Source organism: Nothobranchius furzeri, chromosome 4, assembly GCF_043380555.1.
Source record: "Nothobranchius furzeri strain GRZ-AD chromosome 4, NfurGRZ-RIMD1, whole genome shotgun sequence".
NCBI classification, from domain to species: domain Eukaryota; kingdom Metazoa; phylum Chordata; class Actinopteri; order Cyprinodontiformes; family Nothobranchiidae; genus Nothobranchius; species Nothobranchius furzeri.
The window spans coordinates 8,911,819-8,937,336 of record NC_091744.1 but is presented as its reverse complement, the minus strand read 5'-3'; the positions used below and the strand labels follow the sequence as shown (position 1 = coordinate 8,937,336).

General features: G+C 42.7%; 1 protein-coding gene across 1 annotated transcript in view; it reads right to left on the bottom strand.

The window, feature by feature from the left end:
* Window positions 1–25,518, bottom strand: part of LOC107389909 (collagen alpha-1(XI) chain) — a 60,745-nt gene that overhangs the window by 34,373 nt on the left and 854 nt on the right. Inside the window, exons 2-14 of the mRNA XM_015966322.3 lie at window positions 7,290–7,457; window positions 7,097–7,188; window positions 6,858–6,979; window positions 6,540–6,702; window positions 4,877–4,999; window positions 4,005–4,124; window positions 3,790–3,918; window positions 3,656–3,703; window positions 3,219–3,260; window positions 3,031–3,093; window positions 2,872–2,946; window positions 2,426–2,509; window positions 2,270–2,326 (exon numbers count right to left, since the gene is read on the bottom strand). Of these exons, the coding sequence (XP_015821808.1) occupies window positions 2,270–2,326; window positions 2,426–2,509; window positions 2,872–2,946; window positions 3,031–3,093; window positions 3,219–3,260; window positions 3,656–3,703; window positions 3,790–3,918; window positions 4,005–4,124; window positions 4,877–4,999; window positions 6,540–6,702; window positions 6,858–6,979; window positions 7,097–7,188; window positions 7,290–7,457 (1,286 nt within the window). The remainder of the gene's footprint in view (window positions 1–2,269; window positions 2,327–2,425; window positions 2,510–2,871; window positions 2,947–3,030; window positions 3,094–3,218; window positions 3,261–3,655; window positions 3,704–3,789; window positions 3,919–4,004; window positions 4,125–4,876; window positions 5,000–6,539; window positions 6,703–6,857; window positions 6,980–7,096; window positions 7,189–7,289; window positions 7,458–25,518) is intronic.

The window sequence follows — 25,518 nt, the reverse complement described above, 5'->3', positions numbered from 1 at the left end:
TCTTTTAATAAAAATATACTATATTGTTTAATAAATGTGATATAATCTGTATTATTCTGCAGCGATATAATCTTCTAAAATTAGATAGATTGCTCTAAAGTGTCTTATAATCATCTTAACTACTCAAAAATAATGTTTATTTAAATTATTTATGTTTTGTTTTGTTTTATTCAGGGCCAACGTCCATATCTGATCAGTTCATTTTCTCTGATTTTCTGCATGAAAATAAATATTTTTGAAATTTGTAACAACAGCAAAAATGTTTTGTTATTAACCAAAATAACACCCTGGGGTTGAAAATTTTAAATGCAAATTACTTCAATGATATATAAAGGGTTAAAACAGCAAGTGTTACACACAAACAAGTGTGAGAGAGAGCTATTGCAAATAGCCATGTAAAACAGAGGATATGCAAATAACTATCTGCAACAGTTCTTATTCCGTTCATGTTCATACTTTTTATGTGAAAAAAATTATCAGATTTTACATATAGAAGTTTAAAAGGAGGTGCAATGTTATTTGAGCACTACAGGTGCTGGCCAGTAAATTAGAATATCATCAAAAGGTTGAAAATATTTCAGTAATTCCATTCAAAACGTGAAACTTGTACATTATATTCATGCAATGCACACAGACCAATGTATTTCCGATGTTTATTACATTTAATTTTGATATTTATAGGTGACAACCAATGAAAACATCAAATCTGGTATCTCAGAAAATTAGAATATTCTAAAGGCCAATGAAAAAATGTTTGTTTCTCTAATGTTGGCCAACTGAAAAGAATGAACATGAAAAGAATGTGCATGTATAGCACTCAATACTTAGTCGGGGCTCCTTTTGCCTCAATAACTGCAGTAATGCGGCGTGGCATGGACTCGATCAGTCTGTGGCACTGCTCAGGTGTTATGAGAGCCCAGGTTGCTCTGATAGTCGTCTTCAGCTCCTCTGCATTGTTGGGTCTAGCGTATTGCATCCTCCGCTTCACAATACCCCATAGATTTTCTATGGGGTTAAGGTCAGGCGAGTTTGCTGGTCAATCAAGGACAGGGATACCATGGTCCTTGAACCAGGTGCTGGTGGTTTTGGCACTGTGTGCAGGTGCCAAGTCCTGTTGAAAGGTGAAGTCTGCATCCCCATAAAGTTGGTCAGCAGCAGGAAGCATGAAGTGCTCTAAAACTTCCTGGTAGACGGCTGCATTGACCCTGGACCTCAGGAAACAGAGTGGGCCAACACCGGCAGATGACATGGCACCCCACACCATCACTGACGGTGGAAACTTTACACTGGACCTCATGCAACGTGGATTCTGTGCTTCTCCGCTCTTCCTCCAGACTCTGGGTCCTTGATTTCCAAAGGAAATGCAGAACTTGCTTTCATCAGAAAACATAACTTTGGACCACTCAGCATCAGTCCAGTCCTTTTTGTCCTTGGCCCAGGCGAGACGCTTCTTGCGCTGTTTCATGTTCAAGAGTGGCTTGACACACGGAATGCGACACCTGAATCCCATGTCTTTCATGAGTCTCCTCGTGGTGGTTCTTGAAGCGCTGACTCCAGCTGCAGTCCACTCTTTGTGGATCTCCCCCACATTTTTGAATGGGTTTGTCGTCACAATTCTCTGCAGGGTGCGGTTATCCCTAGAGCTTGTACACTTTTTTCTACCACATTTTTTCCGTCCCTTCGCCTGTCTGTTAATGTGCTTGGACACAGAGCTCTGCGAACAGCCAGCTTCTTTAGCAATCACCTTTTGTGTCTTGCCCTCCTTGTGCAAGGTGTCAATGATTGTCTTTTGGACAGCTGTTAAGTCAGAAGTCTTCCCCATGATTGTGGTGCCTTCAAAACAAGACTGAGGGACCTTTTAAAGGCCTTTGCAGGTGTTTTGAGTAAATCAGCTGATTAGAGTGGCAGCAGGTGTCTTCTATATTCAGCCTTTTCAGAATATTCTAATTTTTTGAGATACCAAATTTGGAGTTTTCATTAGTTGTCACTTATGAATATCAAATTTAAATGTAATGAACATTGGAAATACATTGGTCTGTGTGCATTGCATGAATATAATGTACAAGTTTCACGTTTTGAATGGAATTACTGAAATATTTTCAACCTTTTGATGATATTCTAATTTACTGGCCAGCACCTGTATAGGTAATAACTCCACTCGCACAAACAGCTTTTTGCATTTTAAATGATCACATCTGCACACATTTCTGATCCTACATCAGTAACTTCATCTAAAATAAAAGAGGCCTCTTATCCGACATAGACTTACCAGAGGTCCAGGTCTTCCCCTGAGACCCAGCGGCCCTGGAGGTCCCTTCATCGCCAGCTAATGGTAGGAAGTTTTAATAAAGAACAAATAAAATTCACAGGAACATAAAAGGGTAAACAAAACCACATCTGTGTGTGTTCAGTGATGCTTGTGTACCTTGGTCTGCTGCAGGATGGCCTGAGCCTGAGCCTCCTGAGCAGAAACCACAGCACCTGTCCTCGGATCTCCACCCGACTGGAACTGACACCAGAAAAATCTGACTCAATACTCCATCTCGTGGCCAAAACACTGTACTGACATTCATTTTCTCACCATCAAAACCACATAAATATAACTCGTACATGTTTAATTCCTTAAAGCAGATAATTAAAATTAAATCTGAGTAATTTATAAATGTGGAGACCCGTCATGACATACAGAAATGTAATCTGAGTACTGGATGTCCTGAAACACAAACAGCCTTCAGCAAGTTCATTTTTCAGCAACAGCTTTCTAACTTTACATTTGCCCTCGGGCTTGTTTCAGATTAATACGACCACATTCACAGCACACTAGCAGCACCTTGTCTGGCCTCTGGGAACACACTGATAAGCTTCTGTTACCGGTATGAGCATGATGTTCCCTGGGGGACCCGGTATCCCATCAGCTCCATTAAGGCCCGGCCTCCCCGGAGGACCCTGACAGCAGAGAGGTGAGCTCAGTTATAAGGAGACCTCAGTCACACACAGTAGTTCTCTCAGAAGACAGGACACAGGCTTTACCAGCTCTCCAGGGTCTCCTCGAGGTCCCACTGGTCCTGTGATTCCAGGAGGTCCTGGTTCTCCCTGCAGATTAAAACTACAGTTTTTAAAAGACCTTTCACACAGTTGTGAAAACCTGCTTTTCGATTGGAAGGTTTCTGAACAGAAATGTGTCTTAAGTTTCAAGTTATGCAGTAAAGAGGACTAACCTCAGGTCCAGGAGGCCCATATGGTCCTGTAATCTGTGTTCCCTGTAAACAATCATCAACAAACCGAGATCCGTAGTTAAAACGGTGACAATCTAGCATGTCTGTTTAAGGTCAATGTTAATATTCAGAATAATGTACGCATGCCTGTGCAGCTACATTAGAAGCATTATTAAATGAGTATGATTAACTTTACTCCAAAATAAATCTGAATCTTTGACATAAGGCCTTAATTTGATTGTTTTTAGCTGCTTTTATTTCAGTCAGTGAGGAAATGAGGAAGAAAACATGTTTTTTTAGTGTATTCCTGTTAAACTGGGATCAGATATGAATTTTTTGGGTTTAACGTATTCTGATTATCTACATGAACTGTTTGTTTTCAGCAGATATTTAAGTATTTTTTCTCCCGTCACACGTTGCATTTGTGTGGTTGTTCTTACAGCTCCCAGAAGGCCTGGTTCTCCCTTTTCTCCTTTTTCTGGTAAATTCTGTTTTAAATAAAAGAGCCATAACAAGAATGAACAAGATTGTTATAAAGAAATGAATGTTGTAACAACTAAAGTTTGCACGTCACCTGTGTGTTAAGTGAGAATTCTCGTTCTCTTTCTGCGGGTCCGTAGCGCTCGTCGTACTCCTCCTCGTATTCATACTCCTTCACATGATAGTAGTTGGTTGTGTTGTCATAGTCTTCATACTCCACAACCTGCCAGAATAAACACACACATACATGCGTGTGATGGAGGAGATAAGAAAGGGTTTCCAGACACAAAGCCTCTTCCTGGGTCTCACCTCATACTCGGTCATGTTCTGACCTGCAGTCACGTTGGACATGGAGAGGTCATCATAAAGGTCACTGTAGTCGAACTCTTCAAACTGTTCCACCAAGCGTTTCCTCGCTGGTCTCTCTGTCTAAGATCCATCAGAGTGGAAGAGGGCAGTTGACAAAAAGCTCAAGAAATGCCTTATTTATCAGACTTCGGACTCCTTCTTCCGACTTGGAATTACAGAGATTGTCCTCTGCAGCATTATCTGGAGGTCATTAAAGTACATAATCTGCACTGAGCTGCAGCTGAAACAGAAATTTAGTCCATCTTGCTTCGTAGTTTTCAATAACAGATCGTGATGCTGGACATTTTTCATAAAAACGTCTCATCTAAAGCCTAAAACTAAGACTTAAAATGACTTTCCATACATGCAAAACACCCAGCAAATACATTCATGGAAGCTTTTATCATTCTGGTCCAGCTGAAACATTCCTAGGGTTGCACGTTTCATTGAGATGGCTCAATTAGCTTCCAGGTTTCATGTCCGCTGGTGGCTTCTTGATATGAATTGCAGCTCTGGCAAAGTTTTAGAGGAAAATAAAAGCATGAACCAAATTGAAAGTGTGTGTTGAGTTTTAACCCAGATGAAGATTTTAAACCTTTACCAGAACCTGTCAACAAAAAATGAGTAAAAACAAGTTTAAGTACAAAAACGTGCAGCTGGCTGAATTTGAACATGTTTAGCTCCTAAGGATTAAAATGTGTGATGCTTCCTGTGGAAGATTTATTAGAAAATAGCTTTTTTTTCCAGGATTCCACTATTTTAATGTGTTTTGATGAATCAGGATTAAAACGTAATCTAAAACATCAGTGCGCTAGTTTTTAGCATAAACTCACCTCCTCAGCCTCTGTCAGGATGTTCTTGTAGGGTAAAGGTGCATCACAGTCTGGGATGTAGTCCTGACAGTACGACTCAGCCGATCTGGGGTCATCGACCAGCAGCAGCTGCTGGATTTCTCCCTGGATTATGAAAACATATTGTCTCACAAGTCGACATGGAATTACTGATCATAGCCGTGCAGCAGGGAATTCATTTAATAAACAACAGGGACAGATGCACGTGTTTCTCATGTCTTTGTCCTTAACTGTGTCCACAGAGTCAGATCAAAGTGACTCAACATGCTGCTTTTATCGCTGCTCTGCAGTTAATCGTCTCCAGAGCTTTTTAGTCTCCGGTGGCGTCAGCAGATGGTTTCTGCAGTCAGACACAGCTCTTTTTTCTTTCTTTTCTCTGTGTTTTACGTGGGCACGCACACGGAGTCCAAGCTAAATACTGCTAGGAGTCGCTTAGTTAAACAGATGATCCACCTGACATAACAAAGGTCACAGTTTGCAAAAGAGGTCAGTGAAAAATCCCCCTCCTAACTGGAAATAACAGCCCAAAAATTACAAAAAAAAAAAAAAAAAAGAAATATGTCTGTTAAAATGTCTGTGCAGACCCACGTGCACGGAAGGGTTCTGGGTGGTTTAGCACTCCTACAACCACTAGGGGGAGGTAAAGGGAGAAAAGCTTTTGAAATTTCAAATAATATAAAATAATAATCATTTCACAATTAAATCAAATAATTAGCAAGACAAATATTTTACTTATTGAAATGAGTAAAAGAATCTAAGAGGTTATGAAATTTTTAATCAATTGCTACATAAATAAAAGTATGTTCACACACATCTCAGCTGAAGCAAAGCAGTACAGTTTTTATTATTGATTAATAAAATAATTAAATATATGGACATGAAAATGTATGAACACTTTGAGGATTTGACAAAAGTTTTAAAAATAACATTAAAGTGTTATTTAATGAAAAAGATAAAACACGGATGAGTTCCTCTGCTTTTTAACAAGGATTTATCAAGGTTTGGGTTTATCCAGTTACACTTTTAAGCCAGTTAAGATGTAAAATTGAAGGATTATTTAGTAATTTGAGGGGAAAATGTCATGGTCGTTTGATATAGCTTTTTTATTTGTGGAACATGAAGCTGGTTAAAGCATTGTTTGTGTGTAGTTTTTTGCTGAAAATAGACTCTGATTGCTCTTGGCCACTGATAAATGACATTTTTATTAAAAGCAAAACATCTAAATAAAACATAATCCAGAATATTTTTTGTGAACTAAAATGGAAGAAAAGAAAATGAATAAGGTCAGGACATAAATCACTTTTTACTGTTAATAAATAAAACTTTATATCCTGAAAAAGGATGAACACAACTGATTAAAAGATGTTTCATTTATCATCAGTTTGGATCAATATTATAATTTATTTAGCTACTTATAAATACATAGAATATTTAAACTTTTATTTTACAAGATCAATTTTCAACTCACAACAGAGCTTCAGGCCCCGTTGACACGCCTCTTTTTAAACCAACGTGATGCTTTTTTTTTACCTTAAATCAAACAAATTTAATTTAACTCACTTTGTATTTTTATGTAATAAGTGCAAATATTTTCACTATTTCTACATTTGATTCTATTTCTGAATAGGAATGGAAATAAACTCACCTCAAACACATCATCCTCCAGCAGGCGAGTCCCGAAAACGGTCACACCGTCAGTGCTGACCTGGGGGTCGTGACCCCTGGGCAGGTCCAGGGTGTCCACCTTCTCACAGTCCAAGTAAAGAGTCACCGACTGGCCCTCCACACTGTAGGCCACTCTGTGCCACCTGGAAACACAGAAACAGTCTTAGTAGAGCCAGCTAGGGGTACTGACAATAACGGAGAAGCAAGCAAACTCTGACAGTTTAATTATTGAGCTCAGTCGCTGCAAATAAAGAAATGCAACACAAACACATGTATGGGTGCCCGTGTAGTTACCCACTTGCCATCAGCCAGGTTGATCTTTCTAAAGGTGGGGTAAAGATCTGGAGTTGGCTGACCCTCGTGGTCCTCGTACAGGAAAACTGGAGAACGAGCCAGCTCTAACCCCAGCTGCTGTGTGCCCTGAAACACACACACACACACAGACACAGACACACACAGACAGACGCGGAGATGCTTCATCAGAAATTACCAAGTAGAAATGTTGTAAAATATATGTGTGTAATTTCCAGTGCCTACCTGTGTGTCGTACAGGGAGAGGAGGAACACCTGAGATCCTTTTACAGCTTTAACTGTCGTCATCACTGAGAAATTCACAGGAAACAGCAAATCTGCAGAGACAGCACGTGTGCACAATTAGGCAAATACACATCAACCACCTTTAAGCATGTTTTCTGCCCAACGAGGCTTAGGGGGTTTTACTGGAACTTACCAGGGAAGAGCTGCTTTGTGGGCACACTCAGCTGAATCTTCTTGTCGATTTTAAAGGAGAGGTCCGTCTCCTCTTGTCCCTTCCTGCTGGTACACAGTCCTGCTTCCAGCGAGACACCCTGCATGTCTTCTGACAGCTCCAGGACCTTGAGGATGTCAATAGGATTAGCTACAAAGCAAAAAAAAAAAAGTTAAGATAGTTTTTAATGTTTTTATTGAGAAAAGCAACAAAAAACAAAGTCTGATCACCTTCATGTGGATGGTTACAAATCTGATCTGTCATGACAGGGACATGGGACCTTTAGGGGACATGTGTGGACCTTTGAAGCCTGCAGGTTGTGGGATGAAACTTAACTGGATTAAATTAGTTCCAGTTCACACCATGAAGGCTTGGTCAGATAAAGATCTAAAAGTCTGGTCTGAACTTTTTAAATCTTCATTGTGCTGCATAATTAGATTGAAGAGAGTTTCTCTCATGTGTATGAGGTGATTCTGGTTCCCCAGCTCAATAAGAAGATCGTTATTCACCTGTGCAACTGTGTTCAGAGGAGGGGGAGGGTTGAGGCAACTAAACTGAGAAAAATCAAGCCAGGTTGTAACACAAGGGATTAAACAAGGGATTAACTGAGATTAGCTGCTAACCTCGTCACGTTATTGAAGCATATCGCTGCCTTGGTAAATGATAAATGACCCGCACTCGTATAGCGCCTCTCAGAGTAAGGACTCCAAAGCGCTTTACACTACAGTGTATCATTCATCCATTCACACACACATTCACACACTGATGTTAATGAGCCACGATGTAGCCACAGCTGCCCTGGGGCGCACTGACAGAGGCGAGACAAGGTGGTAATGAAACAACTCAACAGTTTTACAATTGCAAGCCTCACAGCTTCTACAAAGGGGAAGCAAGTAACTCAAACAGGTGAAACTTTTCTGTTTAATTGAGAAAAACAAGATTATGTTGATGACTTGTAAACGGTTTTGCCTTGGATTAGAGTTAGGGTTGGGTCGCCCTAAGGGTTTGGGTTAGGTAACCTCCCAAACACAAATGTTCTTTTTGCTGAATCATTGTATTAAACATAGAAAAAGTGAGATTGTTTTAAATGGAGTTCTTTAGTAAGATAATCAAGAATCAATTTCTTATAACTTTTTGAACAACCTCAGTCTGGAGAAACAAAGATTATTTAGGATTAGATTGACAAGTTTACAGCTACTTTCAAGTACTCTTTTTACAAAAGGCGATTTCTGCCAAATCAAAGCAATACTCATCTCAAAACCTTTACAGGCACACAAACAGTTGTTATATTGTAGAAGCCTTCCCTCTGCCATCAGTCATGCTTTTCACTTAATTATGCTTTATCAACACTGGACTATCAGTGTTACAGATGGATGCTAACACAGCTAGCTGTTTTTGCTAATAAATTGAGGATTTTATGTTAAAAACCAAAAACAAAGCATTTATTGTGATAGTATGTAAATGTGTATAAAATGGTGTTTACGTAAACTGCTACGAAAGATTTAGAGATATAGTGGTTAGCTCATTAATCGAGCAAAAGTGACTTGTCTTCAAAACTGATTCAAATGAAAATGCTCACATTTCTCTAAAGTTTCAGCCTTTTCACGAGGTCCTTCACTGAGAAACTTTTTTTTATTATTACTTTATAGAAGTCTGCACCTAAACCTCTGGTGGAATAAAAGAATGGAAGTGTTTTGTCTAATGTCACACAACTGACACACACACAGAAAAATCAAAAACTATTTTAAAGACTCGTATACATCAAAGGAGCAGAAAGAAACACACACACACACTCCTTTGAAAACTGTGGATGACATGGTTAGAGTTCTGCTTGGCAGTCTAAAACGAAGAAGATGAGGTTTGAAAGGAGAGTTTAAACGGAGGAGAAAAGTGGAGAAATGAGCAACATAATGAACTGTAGGGAAAGAAGGAGAAGAAGGGGGGGGGGTAAGGAATAGATAAAGAGGAGAAGAGGGCATGCCTCCACCAGTGGGACTCGTTTTTATACGTATTTGAGAGGCTTACGTAAACCTTTCTTCCCCATCTGCCTTACAGCTTTACACACACACACACACACACACACACACACACACACACACACACACACACACACACACACACACATACACATACACACACACACACACACACACACACACACACACTTTTTGCATGTGTAGGCATACGAGAATGGCACCGCTCCAGAGTCTGAGTGCCAGATGCATTTGTTGCCCTTTATTTTTGGGGTTTATCCGTCTGTCAGCACATCTCTCAGCTTGTAATTCTGTCTGTCACAAGCTTGACATCATATCATTTGCAGATTCAATTACTGCAATTAAAAGTTTTTGGAGATTCATAAGCTGAAAAAATCTGTAAAAAACTGAAATTTGGATTATTTTCCTCAGTGAGAGTTGTAATGCTGTTTGACTTTCTTAATATTCTGTGGGCATTTTTCACATTTTCTCACTCATTCCCTCACAACTTTTCATCATATTTACACATAGTTCACATGAAATAAAAAACAGATCTGTAGTTTTTCTAGAGGTTTATGTATTTATGCAAATTTCTTCTTCAGAAGGAGAATCACTCATTGTGTCTGTTTACTGCAAAAATGACTTGGATGGATCTAACTTGTAAAGTTTGTGACCCAAAGCTGATGAGCCTCAAAAGCTAAAATTATTATGGTAATAAACAGGGCTGCACATTATTCTCATCAAACAAAATTAATATTACAGAAGATTCAAACGATCACAGACGCCATCTGCATGCCAAAAACATAATTTAGTATTCTGATGGACTCTAATCCGTACGAGTTCACACCATCAGCCCACATCGATTTTTCCTAACATTAGAACACGTGGGCATTGTGTCATGTCTTTCATTCTCTGTCTCCCCAGTCTCCTCCATGTTCCGTCCATCTCCTGGTGTGTTCCTGTGTTTTTACAGGTCCTTCGACTCATAGATCATTTCTAGTCCCAGCCACCCCGTGCTTCTCATCATTTCCTCCATGTCTCATTACCCGGTCATCCTAGACTCTCCACTCTCCCGAGATTCATCCCCACATTTATTCTTATGTTTTCTCTTAGTATTGTATTTTTTATTTCTCCATCAGCCTGTTTTACTATTTTGATTTTTAGTTGGGTGTTAGCTTCCGCTCCCTTGTTGCCGGTTTCTCCTTCTGCCTCCTCCGTTCCTCCAGTTCCAGTTATGCCTGCAATCCATCAGCATCAGCAGTCAGCACACTTTGTCCCTTGTCTTTCACTGCACCTGTATCCAAACCCAGTCCAGTTTACTCCTCCTTGTCAGTTCTTGTGGTTTGTTCATCTTTCCTTGCTGGGGATTGTTATTTTGTACCTGCACTCTGGAGTTTATCAGTTATATCACTTGGCTGAGGGGGAAGAATCCTGCCCAAGGACTACTGCAGCAGACTTAGCGGGGTGCAACCCTGCAGTTACAGGGCGGGCACTTAACTCCTCTGCCTATCTATGTTCGATTCATATTAGTCAGCTTCACAAAGCACCAATGAACATCATAATAAAAACATGTTTTTTCCTTTATCTATTTAATTCACATTAGTGCATCAAAATGAAAATGTGAATTATTGTGTTTGAGTGTTAGCCACTCCTGCAGTTAGCATGTTCTGCTGCAGCCATAATTTTCTGCAAGGTAGATTTTGGAGGGGGGGTGCATGCCAGAGACACTGTTCCTAAAGCAGTGTGCACAGAAAGTGGGTTTTCACTCCTACATACCAATATATGAGCTGCACAACCGACGTCTGAAAGCTCCGCAGGACAAGACAAGACATGGAAACCTTGTTCTTTAAATGTACATCAAAACCCTTGATGAATCTTCCCTTTGCTGCTGATTCATAGGTATGCACAAGTGTAAAACAACATCAATACATTGTACACACACACATACATGCGCACCGTACAAAATCTGCTTAGTTCGTACACACGAGGGTGTCTGCTGTGATCCTGAGGCTCTAAGCTGCTGTGTGAGGGGGACCACGATCAACATGCACACACATGCAGAGTATGTTGAGAGCCTCTGCTAAATGAACTGTCGTTTGAACAGAAAAGACCCAAAGTGAAGAATGTTCTTGACTGTCTGATTCAGTCACGTGACCTACCTACCTCCAACTAATAATGTGCCTTAGCTGCAGATGTAGGTTTAAACAGCGACGAAGCAGCAAGACAGAAACAGTGCTTCCATTGTCTTTTGGTCATATAGTAACTTATTACCATCTATATGGCACACAGACTTACTAACTTATGCTGTTGGCTAATTTTTCAACTAGAATAACGACAACAGCAGGATATGATACGAGCTAAGTCTGACCTCAGCTGAGACCTAGAATCAGCATCATAGAATGACACAGGTAGAAAGTTTTGAATTTTTATGCTCGCGATTGCCCCCTCAGGCCAAAAGCGTAACAGCAGCTTCAATAGTAGGCTCGTGCATGAGGCGCGAATGCTGTACGTGAACACTCCCTAACGAAAATAACAGCTGAGACAGTCCTGTGTGTGTGTGTGTGTGTGTGTGTGTGTGTGTGTGTGTGTGTGTGTGTGTGTGTGTGTGTGTGTGTGGCCCGGAGGACAGAGGACAGGAGATTGCACAGCTAATGAATTAAATAATGTGGTTCTGTACCTTTCTCTTCAGCACAGCCGACAAAGGTTTATGATGGGTCAGTCCTCCTGCATGCTCAGATCATTCCCTTCCCTTGCTTGAAAAATTGTTCCAAAATGAAAGTTGAACCCACATCTTTTTTATCTGTGAATTCAATGCCGTTCGGCGAGTCTCAAATAAAAATTTGGGCATCTTACTGTAAAAAAAATATACCATTAATGTAAAAAAGAAACTCTAAATAAACTATGTTCACACCCAGAATCAAACCCGGATCTCCTGCATGAGAGTCCAACATCTAACTAGGTGAGCTAAACCACCACCAATGTGTTTGGTATCTGTAATTTTTATATCCTTGATTACAGCTAAAACAACGTTCAAAGAATGGTTCGAAGCGAAAATGGCTATTTTGTTGCTAATTTGCAGGAAATATCTAGAATAAAGTAGCTAAGGGTCCTCAGAAATGTAGCTAGGTTCATCACTAGGCGTTAGGAACAGCGACAAAGTCGCTGAGTTGGCACTACCTCACTCTCTGCTGCTCAAGCTACGGATAGCAAATGCTACGGGCGATGCCTGAGCATGAACGTGCATGAAGCAGCCTGCTCGACCCGAGCAGCTCTCTTTTTCTGTGATTTTACAGAAAAACAGGCAATCACAGTAAAAATGCCAGGGCTCATTCTACAGGACCAGGGCATTGCAGGAGAATGTATGAAGAAGAAATGTATTATTTCTATACACGTTTTGGCTGTCAAACTTCCATAATGCCCCTTTATGCATGGAGCTAGCATGTTCTCCCCGTGCATGGATGGGGTTTGTCCAGGGTCTCTAGCCACAGACCATAAACATTCATGTCCAGGTGTTTGGAGACTCTATAGCCTAGAGTATTGTGCGTGTGTGTGAATGTGTAAGTGGTTGTGGGTCTGTGTCCTTGTGATGGACTGGAAACCTGTCCAGGGTGTCCTCACTTCTCACCTGCTGGAAATAGACACCTGGTCTCTGTGATCCATTGATGAATAGATAGTTTAGAAGATGAAGGAGGAGTGGGACACAAACCATCCACCCCATTACATTTTAAACTGTCAGCTTGTAGGGCTAATAGAAATCCACGGTTGCTATGTCACAGTCATTTTGTCAGATTATCATTACTGACTTAATATTTTGTTGCAGAGTGGAAGTTTTTTCTAATCTTAGTCAAAGTGTTCTGAGTCACTGGTGAGAAAAGAAGAACAACTTATCTGCATCCATATGAGTGATTTTGGCATACGGGCGATGATGGCTTAGGGGTAAGAAGTTTGCCCTTTCCCTGGCAACCTCCTCTAACTTCACATGCAGGGTGCCCTGGCGTTCACTGTCCAACATGGAGATATAATCCCTCCAACGTGTCCTGGGTCAACCCGGGGCTCTCCTACATGCCTTAAGCATCTCTGCTTGGAGGCGTCCAGGGGGCATTCCCACCAGATGCCCAAACCACCTCAGCTGGCTCTTCTTGACATTGAGGAGCAGAAGCTCTACTCTGAGTCTCTCCTGAATTTCCTATTTCCAAAGCTGAGCCCAGCCACCAGACAGAGAAAACTATTTTCAGCTGTTTGGCTTTTCAGTCATTACCCACAGCTAATGACCATAGGTGAGGATGTGGATGAAGATCGTTCGGTAATTTGTGAGCTTTGCTTTCGGACTTAGCTCCCTCTTCACCACCACTTACTCTTTTAGTTTTCATCATCGTAGATGCTGCTCTGGTCTATCTGTCATTCTCCCGTTCCTCTCTTCTCTCACTCGTGAACACCTTGAGAAACATAAATTCCCTACTTGAGGAAGGACCTCTGCCCCGACCTGGAGTTAGCTAATCATCCTTTTCCAGTCAAGAACCATGGCCGCGAATTTTAAGGTGCTGTTCTTCCCACTCAGCTGCAAAACTCCCTAGCAAGTGTTAAAGTTGACGGGGCTAAGAGGACCACGTTATGAGCAAAAAGCAGAAACGAGATCCTCCTGCCACCAAAATCGACACCCTCCACCAGGTGATGAGTTGGATCAGGTGGAGTTGACAGCTCCACCCCTTTCGTCACCCAGGTGTCCAAAAATCACAGCTGCAGGTCAGATGACTTCAAAGTCAATGACGGACTTGCGACCTAAGCTGCCTTGTCCCTACCACATGGGCATCTTTATATTCGAACAGTGTTCTTTAAGGCCAGACTGTGACTTGCACACAAGTCCGATAAAATAACACCAATCAGCCTCAGGTCAGGCGGCCCATTCCTCCCAATCACACCCTGCCAGGGGATCAGACCGCTGAAGCCTATGCCTTGGTCTGTCATTCAATCAACAATGCACCTGACCCTTCAAGTTTCTCCTGCAGGTGGTGGGTCCACTGATTAATAAATAGGTCCTTGCTATTGGTTGGGGCTGGCCAGGCCCTATTGGTCAAAAGCCCACAGGCCTGACTCCAGGGTGGGACTCTGGTGCTCTCTGTCATGGTCTGTGCTAAGTTAACCTCTGTTTTTGTGCTGAGTCCTTCTGTGTGCAGGTGGGTGTGTCCGGAGAGCAGCTGCTGTCGATCTGCTCATCAGTGGTCAGGGGATTTAAGGAGTGTCGGTACAACTCATCAGTGCCGGAGGATTACTCAGTATTGGGTACTTCTTGTCCACCAGCCTACTTCCATCATCAAAGAAATAGACTCACCGGATCAACCCTGCCTGCCAGCCCCGTCGCTCGCCCCTGACCGCCTGCTCTCCAACCCCCACCTGCCAACCTGGACATCTCGGACTCCGGTGCTCAGCTCCCAGACATTACTTCTGCCTCTCACTCGACCAGCTCAGCCAGCCTTGACTTACCCTCCTCTCAAAGCCTTCCCCAACAACCTGGAAACCGTAAGTCGAATCTCATTATGCTTTATGCTGCTGATCTGCAACTACTCACTCCTGTTTCTGCTTCAGAACTCCATAGGAACCACCCGAACCCCAACCTTCATCTACACCTCCACTGAACAAAAATAAATATTTTGACTTACCTTCTGCCTTTTTGTGTGATTCTGCATGTCGTGGGTCAAAAAACTACAACCCAACATGACACTCTCCTTCTAAACTCATAAAAGGGTCTTTGAACCACGCTTTGTCACACCCTTCAACTACAACCAAGGGTCAAAATGTAAAAAGCCCCCAGACCACATATTTCTTTAGATCATTGGAGAACTCAAACTGGACCATGGTGAGGTGGCAGCTCAAGGAGGAGTCACTGCTAGAAAACAGAAACACAACTTTAGCTTCCTTATAAAATATTTAAAAGCTATAAATCACTATGTAAAACAGTTGATTTCATCGTGATAAAACAAAATATAAATTTGACCTGATCAACATGCAAGATATAATATTTGGGCGATGTTTATTTGTAAACATCTCACAGTTTAGCAAAACTTAACGCAACCCCAATCGATCATCTTATTAATGTAATTACCAACAAAAATAAACAATTCACATATTTTAATCTACTTTGGAGTTTTTATTTTCTCTGCCATCAAATCTCCCATGTTCCAACTGGTCCTGGTAGTTTTGATCAAATATCACCATCAAACCATAACAACAGCCTCTCATGTTGGCGGACGGTGAGTCAGAAAGACTATCATCCAAAGTGGCACTACTTTAGAAAACCTACATTTTCTGTAATCCAGATGTGAGTTTGGGTTTGCGTGTTTTTGAACGAAAACACCAGGTAAAGTTTAATTGTGTACATGTGTTGCTGTGCACAGTAAATGTGTGTTAGCAATTAGTCTGGTAATTATCTCAGTGATAGCAAAGAATGCAATAACACACTTTTTGTAGAGACAGGAATCAGATTTGGTCAATCCTCCAACACGTCTGCACCAAAACAGAAACACACACATCACTGTGGTTCAAATCTGAAATTCTTGCCTCGGGAGGTTTTAAATGAAGTCATCATTCTCTCTCTCTCTCCTAGTTCCTTGTCTCTAATGTCCTGAAGAACTTGACATGACCCGCTTTAAAGAACAAAACCCTAAAAAGGACTTTAGAAAATAGAAAACGATGAAAACCAGACAGATGAAAACACGAGGGGAGAAAAGAATGAAACTGAAGGACCATGTGTTTTTTCCCTCCCAATTCAGCTGGATCTGATCAAAGATAAACACTGAACAGTCTGTTCTGCTGCCCAACACACACATTTACCTAAATTAATATTCTTTTTTAGTGTCGGAGACAAGATTTTCTACAAGCAATCAGACAGACGGACGGACATGTGCTTCTCATCTCCTTCGAGGAATGTGTGGAAACCACAGTGCACCTCCAGTCTAAACACTACAGTTGAAATCTTCCTCTTTGTACAAATCAACAACAGTTTCTTTCATATGCAGAGCATCCCTTCCAACAAGGCTTCCCTCAATGACTACATCAATATTTGTCCGTCATGGGGTTCGTCGCTTTAGGAGGCTGTAAGCTGTGTTTTCATTGGACGGTGCGTCATATGGAGGCTTTGATTTTAGAGAACAAAGAGTGAAAACAGATTCAAACAGTAGAAATTGATTTCTCTGACACATTCGAAATAATCTTGCTGCAACACAGCCTTTGCATGATTTATCAGACCAATCATACAATCAGAGGTGACTTGGTTATATTAAAACTCTAATAGGTAGCTATAACTCTTCTGGGAAATTTCCAGCAGGATTACTACATTTCTACCCAAATAACTAATCGTAATATCAATGGCTTCAGGAGGAACAATGTGTTTTCGTCCTGACCGTGGAACACTTGATTAGCTCTTTACCCTTAGGGTGGTCATCGAAGGTGTGTGGGAGTTTGCCGAACCAATCTACATGTGTTTTGTGAATTTTGAGAAGGTGGTCGACCCTTGGGAAGCCAAGTGGGGGCTTTGTGGGGGGGTACTCCGGGAGATGGGAATAGGCGTCTTTGATGTGGGCTGTTAGGTCCTCGTATGACTGTGTCAGAGCTTAGTCCGCATTGCTGGCAGTAAGTCGGACTTGTTACCGATGAATGTTGGACTCCACAAAGGCTGCCCTTTGTCATCAGTTCTGTTCAGAACTTTTATGGACAGGATTTGTAGGTACAGTCAAGGCATTGAGGGGATCTGTTTTGGTGGCCTGAGGATTGAGTCTCTGCTTTTTGCAGATGATGTGGTTCTGTTAGCTTCATCAGAATGTGATCTCTAGCTTTCGCTGGAGCGGTTCGAAGCTGAGAGTTAAGCAGCTGGGATGAGAATCAGCTATGTTCACAAGCTTTGGGTAGTGACCAAAAAAAGATGAGATTGCGGATACAAGCGGCTGAAATGAGTTTTCTCCGCAGGGTGTTTGGGTTCTCCCTTAAAGAGAGGGTAAGCAGCTCTGTCGTTTGGGAGTGTCATGATTCGCCCCGGCCTCCCTGACTGTGTCGCTCCTTCCGTAATTAGCCTTATTGTTCTCACCTGCCCCTCGTTAACCTGCCCATGTGTTCCCTGATTGTTCTGTGTATTTATACCTCCCTCTTTGTTCCTGTCATTGTCGGATCATTGCGTTGTCTTCGTTGTGTTCGTGCTTGTGCTGCTACCATTAAATCCATTTTTATCTTTTCATCCGTGCCTGCTCTTCTGCCTCCTGAACCCTCCACCACACATGGTCTGCCATTTCCACCCTCACCTCATGACAGAATGATCCGACCAAACCTGGACCTGTGGTGAGCTAACACCTGTTTCTGGAGGAATTTTTTTTTCTTCTTTTTTTTTCTTCCTTTCAGCAGAGGGAGATTTCGGCCTGGAGTTTTTTGGTTTTTTCCGCGCATCCTACCTGTCTCGCGGTGGTTGAGTCCTCTAGGAGATCCTGGCGCTCCTATTTGTCTTCGGGGTGGTCAGGGTCATTCTCCTCCTGCTGTTTTCGCCTCGTTCTGTTTTTCATGGAAGCTGCTGTTTTATGGAGTTTTTTATGGAGGTAAAAAACCCTGCGCACGCCAGCGTTCTTCGGAGTGGCAGGGCTGGTCTTCCGCTCCATGTCTGCTTCCCTTCACCTTAGCCTGCCTGTGGATCCAGCCGAGTCATGGTGTGCACCTGCTCAGGACTGTTTGCCGAGTACCTGCTACCGCTCCTGGTTTCCTCGCGTCGCTCCTGCTGTTCTTCCGCTTCCTGGTTCACGCCTGCGGGGTCTGTGCCTGTGGGTCCTTCATGCTGCGGTCTCTACTGGGTCCCGCGCCTGCTGCTGCAGTTCCTGCTGGTTCCCACGCCTGCTGCTGCAGTTCCTGCTGGGTTCCACGCCTGCTGCTGCGGTTCCTTCGGGGTTCCATCCCGGCTGCTGCGGTTTATGTTCCTGTCAAGTCAAGTGTTCCTGTGAAGTCAAGTGTTCCTGTCTAGTCAAGTCAAGTGTTCCTGTCCAGTCAAGTCAAGTGTTTGTGTCCAGTCAAGTCAAGTGTTCGTGTCCAGTCAAGTCAAGTGTTCGTGTCCCTGGTGTCAAGTCAAGTGTTCGTGTTCCTGGTGTCAAGTCAAGTGTTCGTGTTCCTGGTGTCAAGTCAAGTGTTCGTGTCCAGTCAAGTCAAGTCAAGTGTTCATGTCCAGTCAAGACTTCCTGTTCAGTCAAGTCTTCCTGTCCAGTCAAGTCAAGTGTTTGTGTCCAGTCAAGTGTTCGTGTCCAGTCAAGTCAAGTGTTCGTGTCCAGTCAAGTCAAGTGTTCGTGTCCAGTCAAGTCAAGTGTTCGTGTTCCTGGTGTCAAGTCAAGTGTTCGTGTTCCTGGTGTCAAGTCAAGTGTTCGTGTCCAATCAAGTCAAGTCAAGTGTTCGTGTCCAGTCAAGTCAAGTGTTCGTGTCCAGTCAAGTCAAGTGTTCGTGTCCAGTCAAGTCAAGTGTTCGTGTCCCTGGTGTCAAGTCAAGTGTTCGTGTCCCTGGTGTCAAGTCAAGTGTTCGTGTCCCTGGTGTCAAGTCAAGTGTTCGTGTTCCTGGTGTCAAGTCAAGTGTTCGTGTTCCTGGTGTCAAGTCAAGTGTTCGTGTTCCTGGTGTCAAGTCAAGTGTTCGTGTTCCTGGTGTCAAGTCAAGTGTTCGTGTCCAGTCAAGTCAAGTCAAGTGTTCGTGTCCAGTCAAGACTTCCTGTTCAGTCAAGTCTTCCTGTCCAGTCAAGTCAAGTGTTTGTGTCCAGTCAAGTCAAGTGTTCGTGTCCAGTCAAGTCAAGTGTTCGTGTCCCTGGTGTCAAGTCAAGTGTTCGTGTTCCTGGTGTCAAGTCAAGTGTTCGTGTTCCTGGTGTCAAGTCAAGTGTTCGTGTCCAGTCAAGTCAAGTCAAGTGTTCATGTCCAGTCAAGACTTCCTGTTCAGTCAAGTCTTCCTGTCCAGTCAAGTCAAGTGTTTGTGTCCAGTCAAGTGTTCGTGTCCAGTCAAGTCAAGTGTTCGTGTCCAGTCAAGTCAAGTGTTCGTGTCCAGTCAAGTCAAGTGTTCGTGTTCCTGGTGTCAAGTCAAGTGTTCGTGTTCCTGGTGTCAAGTCAAGTGTTCGTGTCCAATCAAGTCAAGTCAAGTGTTCGTGTCCAGTCAAGTCAAGTGTTCGTGTCCAGTCAAGTCAAGTGTTCGTGTCCAGTCAAGTCAAGTGTTCGTGTCCCTGGTGTCAAGTCAAGTGTTCGTGTCCCTGGTGTCAAGTCAAGTGTTCGTGTCCCTGGTGTCAAGTCAAGTGTTCGTGTTCCTGGTGTCAAGTCAAGTGTTCGTGTTCCTGGTGTCAAGTCAAGTGTTCGTGTTCCTGGTGTCAAGTCAAGTGTTCGTGTTCCTGGTGTCAAGTCAAGTGTTCGTGTCCAGTCAAGTCAAGTCAAGTGTTCGTGTCCAGTCAAGACTTCCTGTTCAGTCAAGTCTTCCTGTCCAGTCAAGTCAAGTGTTTGTGTCCAGTCAAGTGTTCATGTCCAGTCAAGTCAAGTGTTCGTGTCCAGTCAAGTCAAGTGTTCGTGTCCAGTCAAGTCAAGTGTTCGTGTCCAGTCAAGTCAAGTGTTTGTGTCCCTGGTGTCAAGTCAAGTGTTCGTGTCCCTGGTGTCAAGTCAAGTGTTCATGTTCCTGGTGTCAAGTCAAGTGTTCGTGTTCCTGGTGTCAAGTCAAGTGTTCGTGTTCCTGGTGTCAAGTCAAGTGTTCGTGTCCAGTCAAGTCAAGTCAAGTGTTCGTGTTCCTGGTCTCAAGTCAAGTCAAGTGTTCCTGTCAAGTCTTCGAGTCCCTGTTCCAGGTCAAGAGTTCCAGTCAAGTCTTCGAGTCCCTGTTCCAGGTCAAGTGTTCCTGTCAAGTCTTCAAGTCCCTGTTCCAGGTCAAGTGTTCGTGCCAAGTCTTCGAGTCCATGTTCCAGGTCAAGTGTTTGTGCCAAGTCTTCGAGTCCCTGTTCCAGGTCAAGTGTTCGTGCTAAGTCTTCGAGTCCCTGTTCCAGGTCAAGTGTTTGTGCCAAGTCTTCAAGTCCCTGTTCCAGGTCAAGTGTTCGTGTCAAGTCTTCGAGTCCCTGTTCCAGGTCAAGTGTTCATGCCAAGTCTTCGAGTCCCTGTTCCAGGTCAAGTGTTTGTGCCAAGTCTTCAAGTCCCTGTTCCTGTGTCCAGGTCAAGTGTTCGTGCATCAAGTAGTCCTGTGTTCGAGTCAGGAGTTCGTGTGTCCAAGTCCGAGTTTCCTGGTCCAAGCTCAAGAGACCCTCGTCAGTCAGAGTTGTGCCGCCTAACCAAGAGGCCCCTGCTCTGCAGCCCCGGACTGAGTTGCGTGTTTCCAGTTTTCGAGTGTCCTGTCGAGTTCCGGTGTCCTGCGCCCGCTGCTGTTGAATTCCAGAGACCAAGTTCCCATGTCCAGTCTTCCAGTTTCCCGAGTCGTGTTCCCAAGTTCCAGTGTTTTCAGGGTCTCCTGTGTTGTGAGGCTTTGTGGGCGTCTGGTATCCACCCCTTAAGGGGGGGGGGGGGGGGGGGGGGGGTACTGTCATGATTCGCCCCGGCCTCCCTGACTGTGTCGCTCCTTCCGTAATTAGCCTTATTGTTCTCACCTGCCCCTCGTTAACCTGCCCATGTGTTCCCTGATTGTTCTGTGTATTTATACCTCCCTCTTTGTTCCTGTCATTGTCGGATCATTGCGTTGTCTTCGTTGTGTTCGTGCTTGTGCTGCTACCATTAAATCCATTTTTATCTTTTCATCCGTGCCTGCTCTTCTGCCTCCTGAACCCTCCACCACACATAGTCTGCCATCGTCACCCTCACCTCATGACAGGAGGGGCTCAGAGTAGATCTGCTGCTACTCCACATCTAGAGAAGCCAGTTCAGGTGGCACTGGCATCTGATTAGGATGTGATTAGGATGCCTCCCTGGTGAGGTTTCCTGGCACATCCAACTGGGAGGAGAACCAAGAGAAGACCCAGGACACGCTAGAGGGACTATGGTAGAAACCTCGCCTTGATGTCTTGGCCCCATCCTGGTTGCCTAGGAGATACGTCATCAGGAACCGCCAAGACATGTTCCAATGTTCATGTTCTACCGAGGCGTGTGTTCTCCGTTTGTTAGCCATTTAGCTAACTGAGCAAGGATACACGGGAGGTGTCTTGTAGCCTTGCCTTGGTCAAAAATTTCCCAGAATACACCGCTGTATTTTCAAAAGGATGGCGGATCAGAAGCCCGCAACTACGTACTTCGGGGGCAAATTTCAAGTTTAAAAGTAAGTCAACTAATTTAAAATGGTTATTTTTAGATCCAAAGAAATCATCTATGGCTGGTTAGTTGCTTAGTAGTTGCAGCTTCAGTGGCCAGCGTGTAGTAACTCACTTATATATTTAATTTAACAAATAAATACACAATTTAAAAAGTAAAAGCCTCATTATATATTTATACTGAAACGCATTCGTATAAAATATAACGTTATCTCCTGTGTCACGTGACGTTGATGCAAATCTGTCCCATTTAACCGTTTTCTTTGACCAAGGAATGACAGTGTCCTCGTAAGCAAGACGCCTGGCCTGCAAGACATCGCTTCGCAAGGCCAGTCGCCGTGACATTAAGAAACACCCTATGCCTCTCAGCTGGCTAGGGAACGCCTTTGGATTCCTCCAGAGGAGCTGGCCCAAGTAGCTGAGGAGAGGGAAGTCCGGGCCTCCCTGCTTTGACTGCTGCCCCTGTGTTCCAACCCTGCATAAGTGACTAATGATGGATGGATGGATGGATGGATGGATGGATGGATGGATGGAAGGAAAAAACTTTCTTTTGTTTTTGTTTCTTTCTTTGTTAAGTGGCAAAATAACAATTTTTATATTGGAGGATTTTTTTAACATTGCAATAATCCACTTCCTGGGGCACATTTGGACTAGCCAATAGCTCGAAAACCAAATAAAACACACAAACTAAGTAAGTAATAAATTGTTCCAAAGGGGTTTGAATGAAAGCAACTGGACTTGTTTGGTTTCAGTTGCCTTCATTCGAACTCCTTGGATTACCATGACCTGGATGACTAAAAACCTTCACCAGAATAATTAATTGTTCACAACCTCTTCACAAAACTGATCTATAGGCCTCTTAAAATCTTTTGCATACACATCTGTTTGTTGAATCATTTACTAGTCAGCTGTACCTGTTTGACTGACACTAATATTTTAGAGTTTTATTTAATCTATAAGCTATTTTAACGCTTTGTCTATGCAAACATCCTTTTGCTCAAAAGCAACTTTTCCAAGTGTTTTGAATGATATGGTAACTATTTGGAGTAATGAACAGTGTTTCTTGATTGTCGGCCATTTAGAGTGACTAGAGATCACCCAGCATTAAACTTCACAATAACATCACAATTAGATTTTCAGTTAACTTGGATTGCAATAAAGCGTAAATGAAAAGAAAATGTATTGCATGTTCAAACTAGAGGCTGGATGGTAGATGCCATGACACCTTGCTGTCTTGGAGTATTACCAGCTAAATAAAAAAAACTTTGGCGTTTTCCTTTTAAAGCTTAGAGAAGCAGCAAAAGTTTACATGAAGAAATACTTCAGCTAACATAAAAAAACAAAACAGCCAAGTCGCATGAAGTCAGAGAATGCAATGGAGTTCAACTTGGATGTTTAAATTACAGTCATGTTACTATTCGTGTAGTTCTTGTCCTTCCTATTTTTGATTTAGGGCAATAAACTGTATCTAAACGAAACGTTCAGCTCTGATTTTCCAATACCAGCCGGATTAAGGGAACTCCTCTGGTTGCTATGGTGATCTACGCAATTAACAAAAGTCTTACAGTCTAATAAATCAATTTACTCATTTCTCATTAATGCAACATGAGGCTCGTTTAGTAGAATTTGGTCCCATTTAAGAGGGAAACAGGCAGAGTATCACTTAAGGCTCAGAGCTGTCCAGACCCATGGTCCTCCTGTCATGTCTTAGTCCGAAAGATCAAGAAGATGAGAAAGAAAAGGCATTATGATACTATTATGCCTTAAAATATTTTTTTTTACTTGTGTGGTTTATTTCTGAAGCATGAGGTTGTTATCCGACCACATCGGCTAAGAATAAATCATTTAGAAAGAGTCGGTTAATGTTGAAAACCTTTTTTTTTAAGAAAAATTCACTGAAAGGTAAAACAGAAGAATGAATTACAACAAATCTAATACGTGATAATAAAGTGCGACTTTTTTGGTCTGAATGGAGCAGATTTAAGATGCTGGACGAAGGGAAAGGTTCATCAGGAACTGGGAGGTCACCTCTGCAGTTAGCATCAGCTGCAAGAAACGCCTCCAGACACTGCATTCTGCACCAGCTGACCCCAAAACCCCCCTTCAACAAAACTGCTCCAACTGTCAGTTGAAAGACCGCCATCATCAATCACTCAACAAGATATTTTTCTCCCCGTAGGCCAACAGGCACCTTTGCTGCGTGAACGTGCGCTCGAATGAATGGAGAGTGTTTTACTGAGCTGATTGTAGGTAATTAAGGTTAATAAGTAAAACACATTGTCTCAGCTTAATCAGCACTGAACACGAAGTAGGCCTCGTGCAAGTGGCAATGATTTTGCTTTTGCTTCAGTTGTTGGAATTAATTGGAGGATCCCACCGTAAGTCATTGATTCTCTCTTGTGGACACATCAAGTGTTCCCTTGGCTCCTGGTTCATCTTACTGCTTTGAATGCAACTCAGTGTGGCACAGGCAGCAGAAAAGTGTTTAAATCTGGTTTACCACCATTAAAGAGGTAAATAGTTACATCAGGGACAGTAAACTCCATCGGTCAGACCGATGCCTCCATGTTAAACACAGTGAGTCACTTTTGTATGTTTAATTCAATTCAAATTCAAAGATACTTTATTAATCCCAGAGGGCAATTAGAGGTGTTTGTGCAACACCAGGGGCCAGATCACTGACCATAACCCGACCACATAAATCAGATTCACCATCATCATTCAGACCCAGCCCACGCTGCTGACAGCCAGGTGTGTGGCTGCAAACCGCAACCAGAAAAAATGTCTGAATGGATTTTTATCAGCAGACTGACTCGTTGTGTGAAGGTGTTCGTCCAAGTACTGGAGAACAAAGACTAAGGTTTGAACACACATTAAAGTGTGTGTTCCTCTTTATGAGAGTGAATAATGAACAACAAAAAATCTAATGTACAATTGATGCTATCAGGTTCACACCCTGAGGTCGACTTAAAATAACCCTGAAAGGGCAAAGGTCACATTAGTCACTTCTGTAATGACCTCCACCCACAGACAGAGTGATGTTTAGGCATGTGTGTGTGTGTGTGTGTGTGTGTGTGTGTGTGTGTGTGTGTGTGTGTGTGTGTGTGTGTGTGTGTGTGTGTGTGTGTGTGTGTGTGTGTGTGTGTGTGTGTGTGTGTGTGTGTACATTCACCTTGGAAATTGGTTGCGGGAGGGGAAGTTGAATTGTCAATTGTTGTATACTTGGGGAGGGAGGCTGGGATGTGAATATGGGATCTACGGGGCCATTTTAATCTGTGAAGCACTTTGAGTTGCATTTTTTTGTATGAAAAGTGCTAAATAAATAAAGTTGATTTGATTTGATTTAGAGTTCCGTTAATAAAGTGAACCTTATCTCCTCGCTGTGCGCGTTCGTCATTTTAACACCTTAATCTAACAGTTGAAATGTCTCCTCAGCCTTTATTACTGTCTACAGGAGCAGTTCATCACTAAATCAAACAAATCAGCTGTGGTCATGATCTAAAACATGCATGAAACATGCTGGAAGCAGACTTCAGCACTAGCAGGGCGCCTCCAAAAGTCCAACAGGAGTTGGCCTGCTACTCTTAAGTTGAAAGTGTGGTACTCTTGCTACAGAGGGTGGTGGGGTCTCAGTGACATTTCACTAGCCCTGTAAAAGGTAATTTTAGCACGCACTGACTCAAGAAAATCATTTTAAAATATGAAAAAGTTGCATAGCTTTCATCCCCTTTTTAAAACAAATTTCTCAAAGCCTCATTTATATAGTAAAGGCTTGCCTAGAGGATAACAGGACGTAACACAAATACTTTTCTTCGTTCTCATGTTCTCAGAAAGAGCAGGTGGAGGCAACAAGGTGGAGTTTGCCAAGCCACCTGCCATCTGAAATGCTCAGGTGATCCACAAAAACCCAGGGGGTGTCTAAAGGACCAACTTTCAATTACAAACTGCAGAGAATTAGTTTCATTTTCTGCTCATATTA